This window comes from Suillus discolor, assembly GCF_016758755.1.
Source record: "Suillus discolor strain FC423 chromosome Unknown F5147scaffold_36, whole genome shotgun sequence".
Lineage (NCBI taxonomy): Eukaryota > Fungi > Basidiomycota > Agaricomycetes > Boletales > Suillaceae > Suillus > Suillus discolor.
The window spans coordinates 150,480-171,972 of record NW_024541283.1 but is presented as its reverse complement, the minus strand read 5'-3'; the positions used below and the strand labels follow the sequence as shown (position 1 = coordinate 171,972).

The 21,493-nt window shown below is 43.3% G+C and overlaps 5 protein-coding genes across 5 annotated transcripts; 2 read left to right on the top strand and 3 right to left on the bottom strand.

The window, feature by feature from the left end:
- The first annotated feature begins 37 nt into the window (after positions 1-37).
- Positions 38-1,797, top strand: F5147DRAFT_614444 (WD40-repeat-containing domain protein). The gene is made up of 6 exons (XM_041432502.1): positions 38-207; positions 259-739; positions 794-1,053; positions 1,107-1,339; positions 1,402-1,571; positions 1,624-1,797. Exons 1-6 carry the CDS (start codon positions 92-94, stop codon positions 1,645-1,647), a joined length of 1,284 nt encoding a protein of 427 aa, XP_041291484.1. The 5' UTR covers positions 38-91; the 3' UTR covers positions 1,648-1,797.
- Positions 1,798-2,315: 518 nt separating this feature from the next.
- Positions 2,316-5,838, bottom strand: F5147DRAFT_653929 (uncharacterized protein; the record flags this gene model as incomplete). Its single annotated transcript, XM_041433822.1, has 7 exons — positions 2,316-2,383; positions 3,364-3,688; positions 3,734-4,048; positions 4,096-4,461; positions 4,507-4,848; positions 4,900-5,218; positions 5,297-5,838. 7 exons carry the CDS (start codon positions 5,836-5,838, stop codon positions 2,316-2,318), a joined length of 2,277 nt encoding a protein of 758 aa, XP_041291483.1.
- A 214-nt stretch (positions 5,839-6,052) lies between these two features.
- F5147DRAFT_746322 (uncharacterized protein) lies at positions 6,053-9,484 on the top strand (the record flags this gene model as incomplete). The annotated part of the gene is made up of 12 exons (XM_041439835.1): positions 6,053-6,386; positions 6,446-6,960; positions 7,012-7,179; positions 7,270-7,490; positions 7,550-7,679; positions 7,729-7,829; positions 7,954-7,979; positions 8,007-8,050; positions 8,098-8,554; positions 8,607-8,778; positions 9,028-9,074; positions 9,129-9,484. The coding sequence occupies 12 exons, from the start codon at positions 6,053-6,055 to the stop codon at positions 9,482-9,484; spliced, it is 2,571 nt and encodes an 856-aa protein (XP_041291482.1).
- Positions 9,485-14,528: 5,044 nt separating this feature from the next.
- On the bottom strand, positions 14,529-14,795 carry F5147DRAFT_531672 (heat shock protein 70 cognate; the record flags this gene model as incomplete). The annotated part of the gene is made up of 1 exon (XM_041430093.1): positions 14,529-14,795. A coding segment is annotated over one exon (267 nt), but the record flags the coding sequence as incomplete, so codon positions are not given.
- A 2,540-nt stretch (positions 14,796-17,335) lies between these two features.
- Positions 17,336-18,699, bottom strand: F5147DRAFT_653926 (uncharacterized protein; the record flags this gene model as incomplete). Its single annotated transcript, XM_041433821.1, has 5 exons — positions 17,336-17,581; positions 17,635-17,744; positions 18,030-18,398; positions 18,478-18,572; positions 18,632-18,699. 5 exons carry the CDS (start codon positions 18,697-18,699, stop codon positions 17,336-17,338), a joined length of 888 nt encoding a protein of 295 aa, XP_041291480.1.
- Positions 18,700-21,493: the final 2,794 nt, after the last annotated feature.

The following is a 21,493-nucleotide window of genomic DNA, read 5'->3' as shown; positions in this document are numbered from 1 at the left end:
TCGTAAATAAACAAACAATGATAATCAAACCAGTCACCCTGCCACTGCCATTGACATTGACCGTCGGACTGCTGACAATCCAGTATTATCAATGAGTACAACACATGCTCTTCCGCCGCTGGATCCTTTACTGAGGAGGAGTGCAAAGCGCACAAGAGACATATTTGCATCATGTCCAAATGACGGGATGAAGGAAGATGAGAAGAGGTGTGTAACAAGTTCTGGGACACCGAGCACATTTGCTGAAGAAATTTTTAGTGCGCGAATACGTCTGTCGGTGAAAATTAACGATGAATACCGTGATTTCAAAGAGCTCCCTCCTGCATTACTTGCCCAACAAGGCCCTATTGGACCTGCTCGGCCAAAGGAGCAGACAAAGTCTATGGCACTCATTGCCGCAATAGACAACACACCTAAAGTGCAACCGTCCACGTTCTCTACATCTGATAAGCTCTCCGAGGCTTTGACCCTACACAAAACAACTCGTACCATCAAGCCAACATACCATGCTCCATGGAAGCTGTCTCGCGTCATATCCGGTCATCTGGGTTGGGTTCGTAGTGTGGCGGTCGAGCCAGGGAATAAATGGTTTGCTACTGGTGCTGGAGATAGAGTTATCAAAATTTGGGACTTGGCTTCAGGGGAGTTGAAGCTTTCCCTGACCGGTCATATTTCCACTGTCCGAGGGCTGGCCGTTTCACCGAGACACCCGTACTTGTTTTCGTGTGGTGAGGACAAGGTGAGTCATTCTATTACCCGTCAACTGCGTCTCGTTGATCATTGCTCCCTTTAGATGGTCAAGTGTTGGGATCTCGAAGCCAATAAAGTCATCCGGCATTATCATGGTCATCTTTCAGGCGTTTACTCGTTGAGTTTACACCCGACGTTGGATGTTTTGGTCACATCCGGTCGCGATGCCTCAGCTCGTGTCTGGGATATGCGCACAAAGGCCCAGATTCATGTTCTCGCTGGGCATTCCGCAACAGTAGCTGACGTCAAATGCCAAGAATCTGATCCACAAGTCATCACTGGAAGTATGGACTCGACGGTTAGGTACGTCGAATTTTTTCGCGATTTAACACACTGACTGATACTACCTGGTTAAGACTGTGGGACCTAGCAGCTGGAAAGACGATGGTCACCCTCACTCATCACAAAAAATCTGTAAGGGCCCTGGCAATTCACCCAACAGAATATTCCTTTGCATCAGGTTCTGCAGGCGGTAATAACATAAAAAAATGGAAATGTCCAGAGGGTGCATTTGTACACAATTTCCCCGGTCATAACGCTATCATAAATACGCTTTCTGTCAACGCAGAAGGCGTATTTTTCTCTGGTGGTAGGTTACCATTTCCCATCGGCTTTCCTCAAATTTGAATTAATCGCTGTTGTAATGCTTAGGTGACAATGGCACACTCACGTTCTGGGATTACAATACGGGGACTCCATTCCAAAATCTTGATGACGTACCTCAACCCGGCTCCCTCGAGGCGGAAGCCGGCGTCTTTTGTTCGACCTTCGATATGACCGGAACACGGCTCATCACTGGTGGAGCTGACAAGACTATCAAGGTTGGTTGGGTAACTAAACACGTAAATAATTTTACTCATTAATCTTTCGCAGGTTTATGCCGAGCAGTCGCAATGATTGCTGCACATTTCGCTACAGAGTCTTGTTGTAGTATTGTATTGTACTTATTATTACGTGTGGGCAGTGGAAAACATGGCATTACACGCAGATGAGGTCCGAAGTCCAGTTAAAATTGACAAGAATCAAGCCAATACGTGAAGACATGGGACAAATGGATCAGAGGCACATGATTTTCTTGCTGAGTTTCGAGGTACTTTGAAAAAAATGGCACTTTTTGAGATGCAAAAGATAGAGGTTAAGAAAATTGTTGGTGTATCAATAGGTTTTTGTTGAATATATGCACTTGGAAATTATTCCATTTGACCCAGAAAACAGTACTGACACGGATATAATAGTATTGAATGTGTTATTAATGGGTGCCACTGTGAATCATTGATATTAGGGATCCGCACAGGTAAACCCCCAGGTACCAGAGCCCATACCCACACCTGTACCTGGCAAAAACCCGTACCCATCAGCGTGGGTACGGGTTTTTGCCGGGTATGACAAGTTCAGACCCATACCCGCACCGTGTGGGGTTTACCTGTGGGTACATCAGGAAAACCACAGTTTACTTTTCTAACTTAATTTGTCACTTAATTACACGAAAAGAAGCATTAAGTCATTTGAGCAAAAAAGCGCGAGCCACTTAGTTAAGCCCACTCCATCTCTGAATTTTCAGTTTTTCAACACTTATTTTGCTTAAGAAAGCAGGTAAAGCGGCACAAGTCTTTCATAAAATGGGGCAGTATTACTACACGATAAGCAGAAAATTAAGGAAATGAAAAGTAAGACGACAGCATAGTAGTAGGAAAAACAGGGGACATGCAGGAGCAAATGGAATGGCAGCAGATTAAAAATGACGGCAAAACAACTTGAAGATGATAGCCTATAGTGACAGCCAGAGTTTGTCGAACGTAGGATAGTGGAAATGGTGCAGACACAACAAATAGACAAATCCTGAGGTCGCGGATGTCAGTGAGATGATGTTACGCTGACCGTCGGTCGGCGTGTGCGAACTAGGATAGGTCTTCTCAGCGACGGCTCGAGTGAGCCTACTGAAGCTGAGGGTGGTTCTTGGCTTGACGGAACATCAAGGGTTCCTCCGGTGATCTCGGTAAGACGGCGCTCGTCGAGATACAGGGCTAGCGGATACGTGCTAAGTCGTAAGGGAGCGGCTTAGAAGTGCGGTCTCACACAAGGAAGCTGGTTAGGCTTAGATGAGCAAGTTCTGGGGATGAACCTAGTAGATTAAAGTAAAGTCTAAGTACTATAATCTGTCTACTTATATGTGCTACACATAGGTATTCTAGCTCAGTCTGTAATCTATAGTATATCTATGATCTATAATAACAAGACATGAGGTCAGATAAGGTACATGAGGCTTAACCTCTGATCAAGCATGCAGCGCCAAGTGCGACTGCGCGTAGGTACAGGAAGCACCAAGAGCGCTCCAGATCTTCATGAAGCGACATGCGGTATGCATGCGCTGATCTAGGGTGACCATGAGGTGTACAGCCTCCATGGATCAGGCACAAGGCCATCTAGGCCAGGGGTGGGGTCATAGTGCCAGGGGCGGGGTCATAGTGGTCCAGACCGCTGTCTTTCTAGGTGCGGGCGGCGCACCGCCGCATGGGGAGTCTAGCAGAGCGGGGGCAGGCGTAGGCAGAGCTGGGGCTCCTGTAGGTGTTACGGATGCCTGTAACAGATGAAACCTGAATGATAACGACTTACAAAGCATAGCGCGCTCATCATCAGACTCCTCCTCATCAAATGAGCCCTGGGGTGTATCCGTCGCATCATTCAATGCAGTACAGGCACGCGCCATCTGTATCGTCATCTCTATGTATCCCGCAGGCTTTTTTGAGAGGGACTTGGTGAACGACTTGGTCGCTTTAGTCCAGCGAGCCTCCGAAAATAGGAATGGGGTGTTGGTCATCTTCCCAGTAGCTTTGTTGAGGACTTTTGGTAGCTTGATAGTGAGTTTACCTGAGCCAGCCGCTAAGACCTCCTTGACTTTCAAATGCTTCTTTGCGAACATATTGAGGGCGCGCTCAATCTGAAACAATAAGCATGAATAAGACTGCCAGAAGATCAAACTTACTGCTGCAGCAGAAAGGGAAATAACACCTGACATCCCACGCATTGCGAGTGCATGCATGTCGAGTTTGGGAACCTCCACATAGCCATTGATGGCATTGAGATGCGCAGTACCCAACAGCTGCAAAACAAAGGGAGAGCGGTACACTGTGAGGGGATTTGGGTCGTCAGGATTTTCAAACAGGAATGTGTAGCTGGTAACCAAAGACTCGGCAAGTTCAACAGGATCACAGTCAGAATTTCGCGTCAAAAAGTCCAGGATGATGACTATGCCCGTAGAGCCGAAATTGCTGCGCCATTCAGATATACGCTGCGCTGTCTAATTACAAATACAGTCAGTCAAGCTCAACGAAAAAAAAGACTTACGAGGGAGTGTATCACACCACCATGAACGATAGTGATGTTAAGTTCCTTGTATACTGCATTCAAAATGAGCTGGGCGTGAAGGAGAAGGACATCATCTGGGATGGTCCAGATATCCTCATAACTCCCAGCCCACAACATGACGGTAGGTAGATACTTCTTTGTCCAGCGCTGGTCCACCTGCATCATAGCAGGTAAGTCGACGTTACAATAGGCGCTATGAGGCTTCATGCGATCTGGCGCAGTGTCTACATTCAGCGGGCGTTCAATAGCAGGAGTGTTGCGGGCACGTATAAGAGATGATTCGATCTTGGCCTTCTTGAGAGCAGGTGGCTTGCTGTCAGCAGCGGAAGCAACAGATACAGACGTCTATGAGAGTGTCAGAGTGAGCACGATTTAACATTTCACACTTACCAATGACGTTGTGCACTGAACCTTGTTCTTCTTTAGCACCACAGGTTTGGGCTGCGAATCTTCATCAGAAATCATAACCAGGTCCTCAAAAGCGGGGCCGTCAACGTCCATGGACCAGTCAGACACCTCGTCATCATCTAAAGTGTCATCAAGCACAGTTTTCCGCTTGAGGGTCTGGGAAGGGTCAACCTGTGTGAATGGAGGTTTGGTCTCCAGCGAGTACTGTTCCTGCTCGGCAGATGAGGCCACTGAATTGTCATCTGAGTCATGTGCTCTTGATAGTACTTGCGTGGAAGTTGCCTTTGCCTCAAAGTCTGAGATATCTTCAAATATTGAGGCTACCTGCAGAACAAACAATGAGTGGATACTAACAATCAAATCGCATTCACTTACCTTCAATTTTCCCTTGCCTTGCACAATAGCGGCCTCACGCTCCAGGGCATCATTGATGGCATCTGCAAAGCTGCCTATGAGGGCATCATCTGCGCCTAGAATTTCAGCAGGAACTGCAGGCTTCTGAGTTGGGACTTGCGCATCAGAAGTTGCTACCGTAGAAGCAGTGCCTTGTGTGAAAATTGGAGTTAGAGGCGCTCGAGTAACACTTGATGTGGGTGCCAGTTTTGGATGTTCTGGTTTTCCCTGCGGCTTGATATCGGACACCCAGTTGGTGACCCGGCCACCCAACGCAAATTTCTGACTGGCTGCATTGAGACTAGAGGTAAGATTGAGGAAATATAATGTTGATTCAGTGAGAAGTAACATCAGTGATGGGTAAGAGAAGAAGCCTTACGACACTGAGTCTTTCCCATCAGATACACGTGCCATGCCATCAGTGATATCACCTTCCCCTTTTGATGACGGTTCGTTGATCTTCTTTTGCATCAAGTTGCTGATGGCATCCTTTACCAGTGTCTTTCCACCTTTCTTCGTTACCGTCTTCTTCGTCACTCTTGCGTTTCCATCGTCCATCTGCTCAACAGTCTCCTGGAGGTCATCAGCTTCAGCCTCCATCATGCTGTCAGTATGATTGTCACTAGTCCTTACTGCAGGCTTCATTGCCTTATGAGCCCTGGGCTTAGGCCGAATGGGAATTGCTTTCATCGTAAGTAATTCCTCCTGTGCTTTCTCCATCTCATTTTGCATACCAGCCAGGCGCTTCAGTCCTTCTTCGACCTGTGCCTCCTTCAATTCTTTTGCTTCCTTGGCGGCAAGGTCATCCGCATTCTTTTGTGCCTTGGTATGTCTCTTGACTTGTGCATTAAGCACAATCTGACCAGGCCGGGCAGTTGCGTTTGATGGACGGGTACGACGAGGGATATCTGTTGTAGACATGACTGAGGAGATGGGGACACTGAGGCGAAGGCTTTTGCTGGAGTGAGATGGCAGGATCGTGAAGGTTGGAAGTTTGAAAATTTTGTAAGTCCCCAAACAAGTATCGACTGTGGCGTGCTATATATTGAACTTAGAGTTATGAACAGTATTTGGCACGGCTCTCGAGGCTCTCATACGGTTTGAGTCTGCTCACTACGGTTTGAGTCTGCCCTTCATGTCTCATTCTGCTCGCAGGGACCACAGTGCCCATCAAATTCCCTGCGGTTACTTGCACTGTGAATGCCACTTCAAGACTCAGGCAGGGCGCACAAAGAACTGGAACACTTCCCATCCAACATTCACGTCAGCTCCTACCGCTAGTGTCTCGTACTCGGCTACTGTTGAAGATGAGCCGGAGGAACCGCACGACACCTTCTTCATAGGGCATGATGACTTCCCTGCAGGCTCGTTTGACGCAGGTCAGACTCTCAACGAGCCTGATAATATGGACATGGAATTTTGGGGACCAGGCGATAGATTATATTGCAACTATCACCCCAAACTAAACGGTACATTTTTTTGAAAATCTTCTAGTAAATTGCAACTAATACATATACTACTTATGAAGGTCACCCATGTGATGCAACAGGTCAATTCCTTGCTGACGGAGCAACCCCTGCACCACCACCAAGCAAATCGCGTGATGACTGGACTCCCTACCGAAATCGCATCGAGTTTGAGACTGTGGAATTTCTGTACACGCGCAATCAGATGTCAGCAGGGAATATCAATATCTTACTGGATCTTTGGGTCGCAACCCTTTTGAAACACAACGACAAACCGCCATTTGCAGACTGCCGCGATTTATATAAGACCATTGACAGTACGCCGGTAGGCGATGTCAAATGGCAATCTTTCAAGATCCAGTATATGGGGGAGAAGCCGGCACACGATGTACCACCCTGGATGACCGAATCGCATGACGTCTGGTATCGAGACCCCCACGAGGTCATTCGTAACATGTTAGCAAACCCAGATTATGCAACGGAAATGGACTACCAGCCCTACCGTGAGTTCTTGACTGACAACAATGAACGTCAATGGCAAGATTTCATGTCCAGTGACTGGGCTTGGAATCAAGCTGTATGTTATCTTACCTTATTGTGTCGCTAATGCACTGACAGTGTTTGGTAGGATATCATTTCTCAAGACTCAGATACAGCTGGCTCAACCTTCATGCCAGTCATTCTCAGAAGCGACAAAACGACAGTTTCAGTCGCAACTGGTGCCAACGACTACTATCCGCTGTACACATCAATCGGAAACGTTCGTAATAATGTCCGATGCACACATCGCGATGCTGTTGCCATCATTGGTCCCTAGCTATGCCAAAAAGTAATATTTACCATACTATTGTCGTTCTGTGCTAACTATAGTTGAGTAGCTACCAAGGAGCATGCGGCCTGCCCGAAATATCGGAAGTATCGCCGGCAATTGTTTCATTCATCAATATCGAAGATTCTCGAGAACCTCAAGCCAGGCATGATGAAACCAGAAGTTGTGCGTTTCGGTGATGGGCACTATCGGCGTGTTATCTATGGGCTTGGACCGTATATCGCAGATTACGAGGAGCAGGTCTTATTGGCATGTATAGTACGCTCTTGGTGTCCAAGGTATATTCCTCAATGTATTTTTTCAATATACACTCTGATTTGACATTTTTAACATACAGGTGCATGTCACACTGCAAAAACTTGGACTCCAAGTCGTTGTGTCGCAATCGTGACCATACAGAAGCTCTTATCGATGAAGTAACATCTAGTGATTTGTGGGATGAGTATGGGATCATCGCTGACCTTGTTGTAAGTCGCCTGTCTTGTAGAAACACAGTCGAGACTTAAGTTTTTCTAGCCCTTTACAAACGATTTCCCCCGAGGCGATATTCACGAACTTATTGCACCGGACATTCTACATCAATTGATTAAAGGTACTTTCAAGGACCATTTAGTCGAGTGGGTGGGACAATATCTGCACCATGTGCATGGCAAGAAAAGAGCAGAGAAGATTCTAGATGATATTGATTGAAGGTATGTCCTTTTGTCTTAATTCAACGTTTCAAAGCTGATGTCATGAAAGAATTGCTGTCGTTGCCTCGTTCTCAGGTCTTCGACATTTCCCTCAAGGCTGAGGGTTCAAACAATGGACCAGCGACGATTCAAAAGCGCTTATGAAGGTAAGTTTAACATTGACATTGTGACCTTCAGACTAACAGTAGTTCAGGTTTATCTTCCCGCCATCAAAGGTTATGTCCCAACAGACGTGGTGCGCACATTTCGTGCGTTCCTCAAATTCTGCTATCTCGTGCGGCGTAACATCATCACGGAATCCACACTCGTTTACATCCAGGACGCTCTCGACCGATTCCATCATTACAGGAATGTTTTTGAGTTGACAGGTGTTGTATTCACATTCTCTCTCCCTCGACAACATTCTTGCTCTCATTACGCCCTCCTTATCCGACTATTTGGTGCACCCGATGGCCTATGTTCCTCGATTACCAAGACAAAACACATCAAAGCTGTCAAGGAACCATGGAGGCGTTCAAGTCGCTACCATGCCCTCGGTCAAATGCTGGTAACAAATCAGTGCCTTGACAAACTGGCAGCATCATGCATCAATTTCAAAAGCCATGGGATGCTGAACAGCACCTGTCTATCCGAAACTCTTCAAGCGCTAAGTGAGTTTGTATGGTATCATTGTTTGCATTGCTTGCTCAACATCTATACTAGTGCATTTGCGGTTAAATCATGAGCCTGAAGCCAATGAGCTCAATGACGATACCATCACGCCACTGCCTGACCGCAACATAACTATCCAGGGTGACAATGAAGAAGGCGAAATCGTTGATGGACCAACGTCATTGGTCCAGGCCCACGTTCAGTTAGCAAAGACGCACCATAAGTCAGTTTATATTTGCCAATGAATATCTCATAATTTTCAATATTGCACAGAACACAAATGTGCACGAACTGTACCTGATTTAAGTACAGAACTTTCTATCCCCCATCTCCACAACCTCCTCCGCTGATTCCTATTCGAACAATTACATCCGGACAACGAACTGTCTGATGTCCCGCTTGCACACTGCCTTCGATTTGATGGGCAAATTCAAGTGTTCAACTCTGCTGCTTCGATGTTCTATGCGCCTAGCGACTGCAGTGGTATCGGTGGCATGCGCCGAGAGCACATACGTGCTTGTCCTCTTTGGAGAAAGGAGGCACTGTGATATGATTGTGTGTTTGTAAACACAGATGCAGCTGTTGAAGGGATGGGGGGGATGGACATAGGCCATGTCATGTGCTTTTTCTCTTTTACATTTGAGGAAGTTTCATACCCATGTGCCGTAGTGCGCTGGTTTGAGAAGGCCAATGATGGACCTGACGAAGACACCGGCATGTGGATTGTAAAGCCTTCGTATGATACTGATCATTCTCTGCTAGTTGGAATCATCCATATCAATTCCATTTACTGGGCTGCACACCTCATTCCAATCTATGGCACGCACACCATCCCAAAGGACCTCAAGCACTACGACTCATATGATGCCTTCTGCGCATTTTATGTAAACAAATTTGCAGACCATCATGCATTTGAGATTGCATCTTAGGTAAGTCTGTTCTGCTTTGGAAATTGGTGTGCAGTGGTACTCATTCACTATCCTAGAAGAATATGATGCGCATGGGCGCGGTCTCGTTACAATTTCCAGGTTTGTCCCTCCACTTCTTCGCACAACGGCACTCATTCACCATCTAGGAAGAATATGATGCACATGGGTGCAGTCTTGTTACGATTTCCAGGTCCATCCCTCACACAATGGCACCCATTCACCATCTCGGAAGAATATGATGCGCATGGGTGCGGTCTCGTTATGATGTCCAGGTTCATCCCTCTATTTACTATTCTTCCCCTCCGAAACATGCTGGCCAACACATTTTTGTGGTACTAGTAGTAGTATTATCATTTATGACTTATTATACTTAATACAACTTTTCTGGCTTTTTGGTGATCTGCCTGGGCACGCCCTGAATTTGCTTTTGCGAAAGTCTATTAAGTTGGAAAAGCAGTGTTTTGACTTGCATTTACCAAACATCAAGGGGCAAAAAGTGACATAAGTGGGAAAAACCAGCCAGTGGTTTTCCTGATGTACCATATGCAAATAATAAAATTAGACACTGAAACAATAAAAAAACAGACTTACATTACTAGTTACAAGTGCAAACAAGTGAGATCAAGCGCAAATGAGCATAAGTGAGTGTAAACAAGTGTGAACAAGTGTGAACAAGTGTGAACAAGTATGAATGAGAGTCGAGGGCAGGGCAAAGTGAGGTGAGGAGTGTCGTGCCCATCCAGAGTTGAGTCTACATGCGCCATGTGCGAGCGAGAATGAACCAACTGCAGATGGTGGGCAATGGCTTGGATGAGCATGGCCATTGCTCGAACGAGAATCGACACACTCACCAACTATGGATGGTGGGCAACGGCTTGGATGAGCATGGCCATTGTTCGAACGAGGATTGACACACTCACCAACTGCAAATGGTGAGCAAAGATCAGTGTGGCTCGCGCTTGAAAAAGGACCCTTACACTCATTTTGTCTGTGGAAATTGAAGGTAGGCATTGTGTTGAAGAAGATGGAGGGGTATAGCACACTATAGTAGGCAAGTATTAGCAATGCAGTTGAGTACAAGTGTAAGTACCGCTATACTTCTCGATTAGGTAATGTACTGGTCAAACCCAAGCGTGGGTGTGGGTGAGGGTCTGGGTACCCAAAATGCAAACCCCCACCCATACCCGAGGGGTACCCGCACGGGTTTTCAAAACCCATGCATATGCCTAATTGATATTGGAATATAGTAGGGTACTCACTGGCTCTCATCCTGCCCACCATGCCATCTCCTTGGGGCTGCACTTGGATACCATGGTTGGTAATATCAGCATCATTGATAGCTTGTACCATTGAAGAATTAAGCTAAAAAGACTTCAATAAGTAGTCATGACATGAGTATGATCGTACTCACTTGCATCAGGAAAACCTTCTCATGCAAACTTAGAGCCACTTAGATAAAATTTTGAAAGCTGTCAAAATTGACTCTAGGAACTATAGTCTAGCACAAGTCTATGAAAATTGTCCACACACAATGTTACAAAGTTATGTTCAAGTACAGATTTATAAAGAATAATTAAGGACACTAGCAGAACTGTATTGCTCAGGTGAGCACTGGGCCTGTATCTAGCTATTTTATTTCTAGCTTTCTGATCAGGCATTTGTTAGACCTGACAATCGGACTATTGGATAAACTTTCAGAAACCTTTGGAACTGTCCTCTTTATGTCCTATCCAGTCATATCTACCTCCACTGGTGTATAGTTACTTAATTCTGCATTACTAAAGCATTATCTACAAGGTGCAGTCTCTTATATGCCTTTGCGTACATTTTTGGACCTGATTTATCACTACTATTTTTATCTAATGCACTTCAAATTTTTACATTAACAGTATATATTTCACATACATCCTATTTACTCTACATCTACCTTCCTATAGGATAGAGGTCACCCAATACCAGGAGTTTTTTACTGAATTCTAAAATATCATTTAATCATTATCTGAAACACCTTGAAAAAAAAACTGATCTTATTGATTTTTATATCATTAGTAACCTGATATTCATTTTCCCTGACATTCCTTACCAATCTAACACTGGATGACTTCCTGCAGGATTTAGCATTCTAGATTTCATTCTAAACCTTAAAATTCGAAGGTTCAGCAAGGTGGAATTTGTATCTAGAAACTCGTTCCAAACCATCACAGTAGACACAAGCTCTCAAATGAACTTTCTGATCTAATTCTACTTACTAAACTTTAAACATGGCATACAGCATCATTAACACTGACGAAGATGATGAATTACAGAGGAGGCAATGTGTATCATAACTAGTAACTATTGGCATCAATCCTGAAGGCCTGATATTTGTCAGAGCTGAACAATCACACTATGAACACTCTGGTTCAACGCCAACAATCAAGAAGAACATATCTCATTCGTAGTTATTTGTGTGAGTTAGCAGGTCAAATGACATTTGCACATGGTGCAGAATGCAGCGTACTACACCTGAAACAAACAATGATTAACATAAAAGAGACTTGGCTGAACATACAAAAAACATTGTAAGGGTAGCTAAGTCGTTATATAATCCTCGCCACATCACATGGAAATGTGCTATAATCACCCAGAAAAGTTGACATTGCTGTTGTGGACATTGAAATATTGTTTAGAACAACAGTCTGAATCTGGAAGGGGGGGTACCCCCCCTTCCAGATTAGGGTCTGGAACAGGGTGCATTTGATGTGTGGAGTTGGAAGTTGCTTATGTTTCACAGTGGCTCCTCAGCACATAGGGTTTGAATCACATATCTGGAATTCTAAATCCCACGGGAAGTCATCCACTAGTATAATATATTCTTTCTCCAACGTCTAACACCTAAAAGTTTTGGATTAGACATTTCTATTTTTAGATTATCTTCCCTTATATATAACCAAATATTATACTTCATCAGATAGCAACTTCTATATGGTTGAATGCTCTTGCCTTGCAAGTAAAGTAACATTGGTATAGCTTAGACTCACTACAGATATTGGTTTGGCTTTCTTTATTATATGTCCAATTATTTTTGAATTTTTATAACATACAAGTATTAGTAGCTAGACTGGTTGTTGGAATTGAGCTCACTCAACTTAATCATATTGAAAACTGAAACCCTAGATGACTCTACCTTTGTCACACTCAACTACTTCCTGACTTATATTACAATACTCTATGACAAGTGTTATATGAGAGTCAGAAATATTATACATTTATTATAACCATGGGTATTGGTATTTGAATAATTGGATTTATTCTTACTTCCAGTTTTGCTAATCTGTGATTGCAGTAAAGATAAATGCTACTGGCAGCTGGTACAATTCTTATCTTACCTCTCTATGCTGAACTTAAGTATTAATGGTATTTAAAGTAAAAATATTAAGGCTCTGAAACAATTCTGAAACACTCTGAAACACTCTGAAACATTCTGAATGATGTTCTGAAAATTGCTTGAAAAGCTTATTTTAAACTGTGCTCAAAACACTTAGCACTGTGGAAACAACAATCTTGCTGGGTGGCAAGAAAAGGTTGGGTCAAGCTAATGCCTAGCTGCTATGTCTATACAGATGTGTTTGACCCTAATGGGAATTGCTACTAGAATGACTGTGGATATGTGCGACCCGAGGGCGCATTAAGCATGGGAAAATAGTGGACAAGGTATGTGTGAGGTATGGGAATGTATCTGAAGGTATCCAAAGCACGGGAATGTGCGGCCGAAGGTGCGGAAAGCATGGGAAAGTGCGGACAAGGTATAGGGAGGTTAAGGAACAAGGTTCAGAGAGAGTGAGGGCAAAGGTATATTGTGAGGTAAGGAAAGTCTAGGTATAGAGAGGTATAAGGAACCTAATAGGGGCTAAAAAGTGCACACTACAAGGGACTACTTCGAAGGTAAACCTATAGGGAGAGGTATCCAGTACGAGGGAAGTGTCGTAAGTAATACTAAGAAGTAGTCAACTTATACTACCTAGACTCTCACTCAGAGAAGGAAGGGATAGGAAATATAGAAAATATGTAAGGACGTGTAATAAGGCTGCAACACATTTTACAAGCCTCGAGGTAAGGAAATTTACATAATAATGGGGTTTGGATGGACTATGGATAGATGAGGGACCTTCCTAATGCGTTTCCAAGGCATCCAAAGCGTGGGAATGCACATCTGATGTGGCCAATGCATGGGAAAGTGCGGGTTCAGCTTTGTACAGGGGTTACTTGATGTATGAGGGTCGGATAAGGATAGGGAAACAATAGTGTTCTATACTCCTTGACATCAATATGAAAATAGGCCCTTTCCTGCCCAGTGCGGGTCCAAGTGTCACAGCGCTTCAATCACTTCAAATCTCACAAGACCCCATGTAGGGTTAGGGTTAGACACATGCACATACAAAAAAAAAGCATGTATTTCATAGCTAGTAAACAATGATAAAGAACAAAGTACTGGTAGAGGAATGCATGTACCCTGACCTGACAGCGACACCAATAGCAATGGTCTTCTCCATGGCCTTACCAGTGACATCCTGGAAGATGACACTAGAGTTGATTCCATGACCCTCCTTGAAGAGGATGAGTAGAGTATGACCAGATCCTTTGGGTGCAACTAATATAACATCAATGTCCTTAGGGGGTATAACCTTTGTGTCTTCCTTGTATACAACAGAGACACCATGCAAGAAGTAGAGGGTCTTGCCCTTGGTGATCAGAGGTGCAATAGTGGGCCATGTCTGTGATTGTGTAGCATCAGAGAGAAGGTTCATGATAATTGTGCCCTGGTTGAACCTTTCTCTCATTCATCCACTTGATCTCCTCTGCAGACAAGTGGCCTTGTCATTGGTGATTGTGATATAATTTGACTTGCTGGTAGTTTTGTTAGATGTGGAGATGTTCAGGAGACAGTTAAGAAGAGTGTGGATGTGCCTACCTGTCCTTTGAAGAGAGTTAAAATGAAAAAAGACCATCTGCTTAATCTCCTTTGCAGACAAGCAGCCCTTATCATTGATGATTGTGATGTGATTTGACTTACACTGGTAGTTTTGTCAGATGCAGAGACATTCAGAATACTATTGGCATCAATGTCGAAGGTGACCTCAATCTGAGGAACACCATGAGGTGCTGGGGGAATGCCAGATAGCTCAAACTTGCTGAGCAAGTTGTTGTCCTTCATGTATGCATGCTCACCCTCATACACCTGAATCAAGACACCAGGTTGATTGTCCGAGAATGTCAAGAATGTCGAGAATGTCGAGAATGTCTCAGACTTCTTGGTGGAGACAGTGGTGTGCTTGATGAGGGCGGCTACCTTGAGACATTGAGGTGGTCATTTGGCATAGTGAGGACGACAGAAGCACATGCCACATTAAATTTAAACTCTGCTTAAATCTTGCATAGATCAGTTTGAGTGATTGATTGGAGATGATGATAAGATATCAACTCCAATGCCTTGCCAGTCACAATGTCAAGCACTCCTTGAACAGATAGATTCTGCTAGCTTAGATGTGGCTATAATATGGGTTGAACATGCCATACAAGATGATGATAGTTCAGACTCAGCTATGTCTGATATTAGGACCCCATCCCCCATGTTCCCCATATCTCCTATGTTCAATGCTTCAGAATATTCTGGCAACTCAAGTGTCAACTTAATTGCAATCCATGAGCAATTTGCTCAACTTCTTAGCTCACTTACTGCTCTTCTAGATGAGGTAGAGATGACCCATGTCCTTTACTCACCTGATGAGTCCCCTATGCAAGCTCCACAGATCCAGCTACTTGATCACTTCACTATTCATTGCCCCCTCCTATTCCAAAAGAAGTTACATGTTTCTCTAGAAATATTCAATGATATCCTTGATGAAATCAGTGACGATTCTATTTTCCATAATCAATCCAACAATTCCCAACTTCCTGTTGTCATCCAGCTTGCAATATTTCTTAACTGTGCTGGTGGCATATCCCGTGTTCCGGACCCGGACCAATCATGCCCTCATCTCCGAACATCTCCAGACATCTGGATCCAACCTGCATCTATCTTCTGTGCCTTTTCCCTTTGTATGTTCCTTCTCCAGTTAGTCTATACTCATTTTCCATACCTCATTTCATTTCCGCCTTTATTTTCCTATGTTCTTATTTTCATCTTCATTTACTATTTTCCGATAGACTAGTGTTTGACTTTTCTATACACTCCATCCACAGCCTCGCATAGCTTCAGACTGTGCTGACTGATTCTCCGTTAAGTCCTCAGTAGTATATAAACCCTGTAGAATCTTTGTACTTCCTTAATTCAAATATTATCTTAGACTCTGCTCATTCCCTCCTCCATCCAACTTGAGTTTCTCCTCTCGTTGTCCTCTGTTAGTCTTAGGATCAACTCTTATAGACTTCTCACCTCCGCCTCTACCTCTGGTAGTCCTCTGCTGTTTCCTTTCTAGTTCGGACATCGTCAGGATTAGTCTTATCCCTTGTTCCTGAACATCCGCCGGAATTTTTGTGCATCGGACATTGGACTCCGGACTTGTCCGACAACCTTCGGACTTCGTCCAACAGCCTTTGGAAGTTAGGGGCATGTACTTGGGTAAGGGGCGCAGTGCATGAGCTGAAGCCAAGCCCTTCGGATCCGACCCTTGAGCATGTTCTTAACAGCTGGCCACTATGGCAATGTAATCTCAAATGAGGATGTCTGCCAGTAGGCAGGTATTAGCATTAGATCAGTCACAAACTGCACCAATCATGTCATGATTTTCCTGCTTGCCAAGCATGACAAATTCATATTCTTCCTCATTCTTGACTCTGATGCTGGTCATTCCTGGAAGTATGTTCAGGACAATACTTTCCTAGAGCGGTGTAATGGTATCCTAGCTGCTGATGGATCATTGATAACCCTTTGTGACAAGCAAGGTCTCTATGGTGAGACTTTTTATAATAGGAAGTCTCAGTACTCCCTCAACTGCCAGGTATTTTATTTTATTTTACAGTCTTTTCTCTAATTTAAATTATTTTAGGCAGTTGTTATGATCCATAATCTTGCTATAGCAGATTATGCTATTGGTCACACTGGTAGTGCACATGATGCATATGCATTCTGATCTACTCATATTTACCATCATTATGCAACACTTCTTGGAGATAACCATTGGATCTGGGCAGATAGTGCCTACCTATTAGAACCATGGTGCATTCCTCCTTTCAAGAAGCCTGTTAATGGGGCCTTAACTAGTGACCAGAAGCATTTAACACTGCCCTTTCCAGAGTATGTGTGTTATTTTATTTTTCCTTGTGTTCATTTATTTTTGGTGATTTAGGTTCATGTCTGGGTAGAGCATACATTTGCTGCTCTTAAAAATCGCTTTCAGTCTCTTCAAGAACTTCAACACCCATTGCAGCATGACAAACACCTTACATATATTTTTTACTAGGTCCAGTGCTGCCTTATTCTTCATAACATGGTGATTTGGTTTGAAGAGTACCATGAGATCAAAAGTACAACTGAAGAATCAGCCCTCCAGGCCTATATGCCTGCAGTGGACACAGAACATGATGTAGATGAGGTGGGTCCTGGAGATACCTCATATCAAGATACTTCTGGCCACCAAGTATGTGAAAAGTTAATGGAATATTTGTTGAACTAACAAGATAAATGTATTGGCAATATATATAAAACATAGAAGCAAGCATGTAACAACATATATGGGCTCAGAAATATGTAAACATATGTATGATGAGTCAGAGAACATACAACAAGAATGGTATGTAAGACATGAGATGTGAGAGAATGACAAACCACTAGTACAACAGAAGCAGACAATAACAATAATAAAGCCTACCCTAATCAGCCACACCTCTCTTCAATTTGAGAAGCTTGATTTCAAGCTGAAGGGCAGCTTTTTGCTCAGCATGAACCTTGGTTTGAGCTTTGAGAACTTGAAGGTCAAGAGTCTTGGACTCTTGACAGCACTGATGTACAATGCTGGCCTTGTTGTGTTTAAGCTGAGCTTTCTCACATTGGAAGTCGAGGTCACATTTCTGACGGAGAGTGTTGACCTTGGTGATCTTATACTCAGAGGCTGCCGCCTTCGCAGTATAGATATACAATATGTTGTTAGTTAGCTTCTCGACTTTCTCACAGACACTCTTGACCTCCAACCTAATATTCTTTCCAAGGTGAGATTTTTTGCACCACTATCTTTGAGCATGGTGGTCTGTTGGTGTGAGGAGGAAGATGGTGACAAAAGTTCTAAGGATATAGAGTGTGTCATTATCTTCATGGATGATGATGCAATAGATGATGGCAGTTTTGGTGAGCACATGGGTCTACAGCCCATCACATGATTGGCATGAGTTTTGAATATTCTGTGAGATGAGCAATTGCGGGTATGTGTAGAGGGTGGGGAGGGGGAGGAGAGCGGGCATTTGTTAGAGAGGGACTGCTGGATTGTAAGTCCTTCTTCATGCTCTACTTCCCCCTGATCCTCCTATATGGTGGTGTCTTGCTCGTTTCTGTCATAATCAAGCTCCTCACCCATGGTGAAGTCGACAATGACAGTGTCCATAGTATCATAGGGTGGGTGATCTTTGATATTGGGAGGAGGGTTGACAGGAGGATGGTCTTCAAGAGGGTTGGTGGGAGAATGATCTTTAAGAGGGTTAGTTGGAGGATGGTCTTCAGTGCTGTCAATGTGCTTGTCTTCAACATCACGAGTGTTGGGAGCATTGTCATTGATGATCATCAAATCATCAGAATTGAGAGGAAGGAAGGCTTTTCCTTTTCCTTTTTCTTTGCTTTGTGGTTGTGTCAGGGATTTAAGGTCCCCTACATGATCTGTACCAGAGGTGGATGAAAAGGCTTTGGCAGCATACACAGGGTTATCTGTCCAGATTTCATCAAGATCTTCATATCATAGAAAGTTGCTTAAAACTTATGCTACAACTAATTTAAATTTGCTTGATTATTATTCAAGAAAACATACATAGCAGATTCACTGCAGTGACAGGTTTCTCTGGATTGACTCCAGTGCCCATCTGCTTGAAGTGTGCATGATGAGTCTTATATTTACCCTTGAGACTAAATATAGTGTTTAGTGTGTACATAAAAAGAGGGGAGGAAGTATATAAAAAACATACTAAGTGAGATGGTTACCCACAGCCTGTGTGAACTTTGTCTGATCCTCAGCATACATTAACTGATACATCTCATCCTTCTCAAATATATGTTTGGCAATTACTGTGTGTATTTTGCCCTTGTCACTCCCAGAAGGAGGGCCATTGTAGCACTCAGCCTTGCGCTGAGCTCATATTCTGTTATTCCCTAATACACATCCAATGCCTATCACACACAAATCACTTCCTGATGTAACCCGATGCTAACCCGCTCAATCAAACATAACCCGGCACTTTGGCTAGTGGATCCAATGTTTTGGCTGCATTGGCTGACCCGAAATCCTGTGCACTCATCCTATCCATGTCCTGTCCCATCTTGCTAGCCCCACTAGGTGCACAGTTATTCATTTTCATATCACTAACATTGTAGACCGTGTTATTACATGTCCACAGTACCACATGTCTTATTACATAGGACATTGGACCCAAAAATTATCACTACTACCTTGGCCTATAGCACTCTGAAATTCTACATAGACACTATATATTTCGCATACCTCCTACCTATTACTTACTTACCTTTCTACCTCTAAGTAGAAGGAGATCATCTGATATTAGTAGTTCTTAGCTGAATTCTGCAAATATCATCCTTTCTTTATCTGAAACACTCTGAAACATCCAATAGTAATCTGACATTTGCTATCCCCAACATTTGCTACATTCCCAACACTAACCCAAAAACCCAAAAACATCGGACCTGACGCTTTGACATCAGACTCGTAATTATACCTTCAGACTTTATTTCCTGTGCTCGGACTATCTTCCCTTTCATATAACTAATTAATCTAATACCAAACAGCAAACCCCTTAGCTTGAACATACTTGTCTCGCAAGTATAGCAGACTAGGCTGTGCAAGACCACAACATTTTTATATCGCTGGTTGCTTACCAGGTGTTGTAACCAGCAATTGTTGTATCTCTACATTATCATCAGTAGGGTGAGATTTCTTTCCTTCATAAAATAATATTTGACAGTTGGCAGGATGGGTGCTGAGGTATGTCACAAGCACAGACATTTGATTGCAGTTTGGTGTCTCCCACTGGATCTTGCTGATACCACCAGTAGGAGTATCACCATGAGATGTGGCAGCACTGGCTGAGGTAGCAGCTGCCCCACATCCTTTTGTACTACGAGTAATCGCACCCCTTCCCCTAGTACCATGGGAAGGTTGCATTTGGATAGCTATCAGTGGACTAGTGAGTTTTTGAAGTAGCATTTTGAGTCACTCTGAATGTCATACTCAAGGATGTACAGAAGGCATGGTGTACACATGGACCAAAGTTCAATTTCAGACTCTGCCAGTAGTCTGCTGATATTCAATAGAGTTCTGAAAGAATTTGATAGCATGTTAGAACCTTAATAATTTTACTTTGAATACTATTATTTTAGAGATTATATCCTAGCTCCATCTATGAAAGTTTGAAAATTCTTACAAAAATTATTAAGAGCTTTTATAGTGTAATTCACCATCACATGCCATTGTGTGTAGGAAGCAATGGTTTTATTAAAAGGACCATTGTTTAAATATAGCATTAAAAGTCATAGATGACTTTGATATTCTTTAGTAAAGTGGCTGTTGTCTTGTTACTATCTTTAGTCTTAAATTGGAATTCAGGGATCTTGACTACTGGCCATGATTTTAAGGTTATATCTAATTCAAATTCAACAGTACATAATTTAAGAATATGATTAAACTCATAATGTTTTGGTTGTTGTAGTGGGTAAGTGTTACAACCGCTATTTCATACTCTTTGCATTCTTACGATATGCCTTCCTTTTTTGAACTTGTACTTACTATCTCACGATGACTTGGTCTGTGCGCACATATGGATCTATTTAAGCACATGTATTACGCTTGTATTCTTCACTTGAATCTTACTAGGTTTTACCTGGAACATCCTTCGCTTAAGACCTCCAATCTTAAGTCGCCTTAAAACCCGATTCTTAGTCAAAGCACTCCTTTGACTAAGTCCACAGAACTCTCTCTTGTCTGAGAGACTGAGAATCTCAACGACCGAAAACTCTGTCGAGTTGTCATTGTTAGAACTATCCTAGTTCGTAACAAAAGATTCAAGTCGAAAGACATCACACATCTGTGTGTGTCCGATACCAACAGAACAAAGAAGACAAACCGAAAACAAAGAAGAACTGCTGAGCAAAACAGCCAGCACAGACAGCAGACCTGACATCACTCACCCCAAGACTACAGGCCTTGAACCTTGGTACTTCAGTACCCCCGCTCAATATGTCGACATCAAACACTAGCAGCGGCAAAGAATTCGAATACAAGATAAACCACCCTCCCATATTCAATGGAGATAGGGATCTGTCTAGATCATTCCTCCTATCCTGTAACGCTTACATGGATATCAACAATAAACTCTACAAAGACGACAAACATCGCATCATTTTCATCATGTCGTTGATGAACAAAGGAAATGCCAGATTATGGAAAGAAGAATTTCTGGAAGACGCTCAATTCCTTGACTCCTCTGGACAAAAGAAAGGATATGGTACCATGAAAGATTTCTTAGAAGCTTTCAATAAAGCATTCTCTGCAATCGATCCTTCCGGAACAGCAATGACCAAGCTAGGAGCTCTCAAACAAACCGGAGACCTCCAGACTTATATCGCCGATTATCAGAGGCTAATCGCTCAGGCAAAAGTCAAAGAAGAAACCGCCAAAATCTTTCACTTCCAGCAAGGACTCGATATAGGAATCCTTATCAAGATGTTCAATGCTGGAAACGTCCCAAAGAACTTCGATGACTACATCGCCGCAGTAGTCGACATCGATAACTGCCACACACAGTTACAATCCATTA

What these genes read in the sequence shown, in the direction of transcription:
- F5147DRAFT_614444 (XM_041432502.1), top strand. Translation starts at nt 92, where the DNA reads ATGAGTACAACACATGCTCTTCCGCCGCTGGATCCTTTACTGAGGAGG. An exon ending in ATGAAGGAAGATGAGAAGAG is followed by an intron (nt 208 to 258) that starts GTGTGTAACAAG and finishes AGAAATTTTTAG; the next exon opens with TGCGCGAATACGTCTGTCGG. An exon ending in TTTCGTGTGGTGAGGACAAG is followed by an intron (nt 740 to 793) that starts GTGAGTCATTCT and finishes TGCTCCCTTTAG; the next exon opens with ATGGTCAAGTGTTGGGATCT.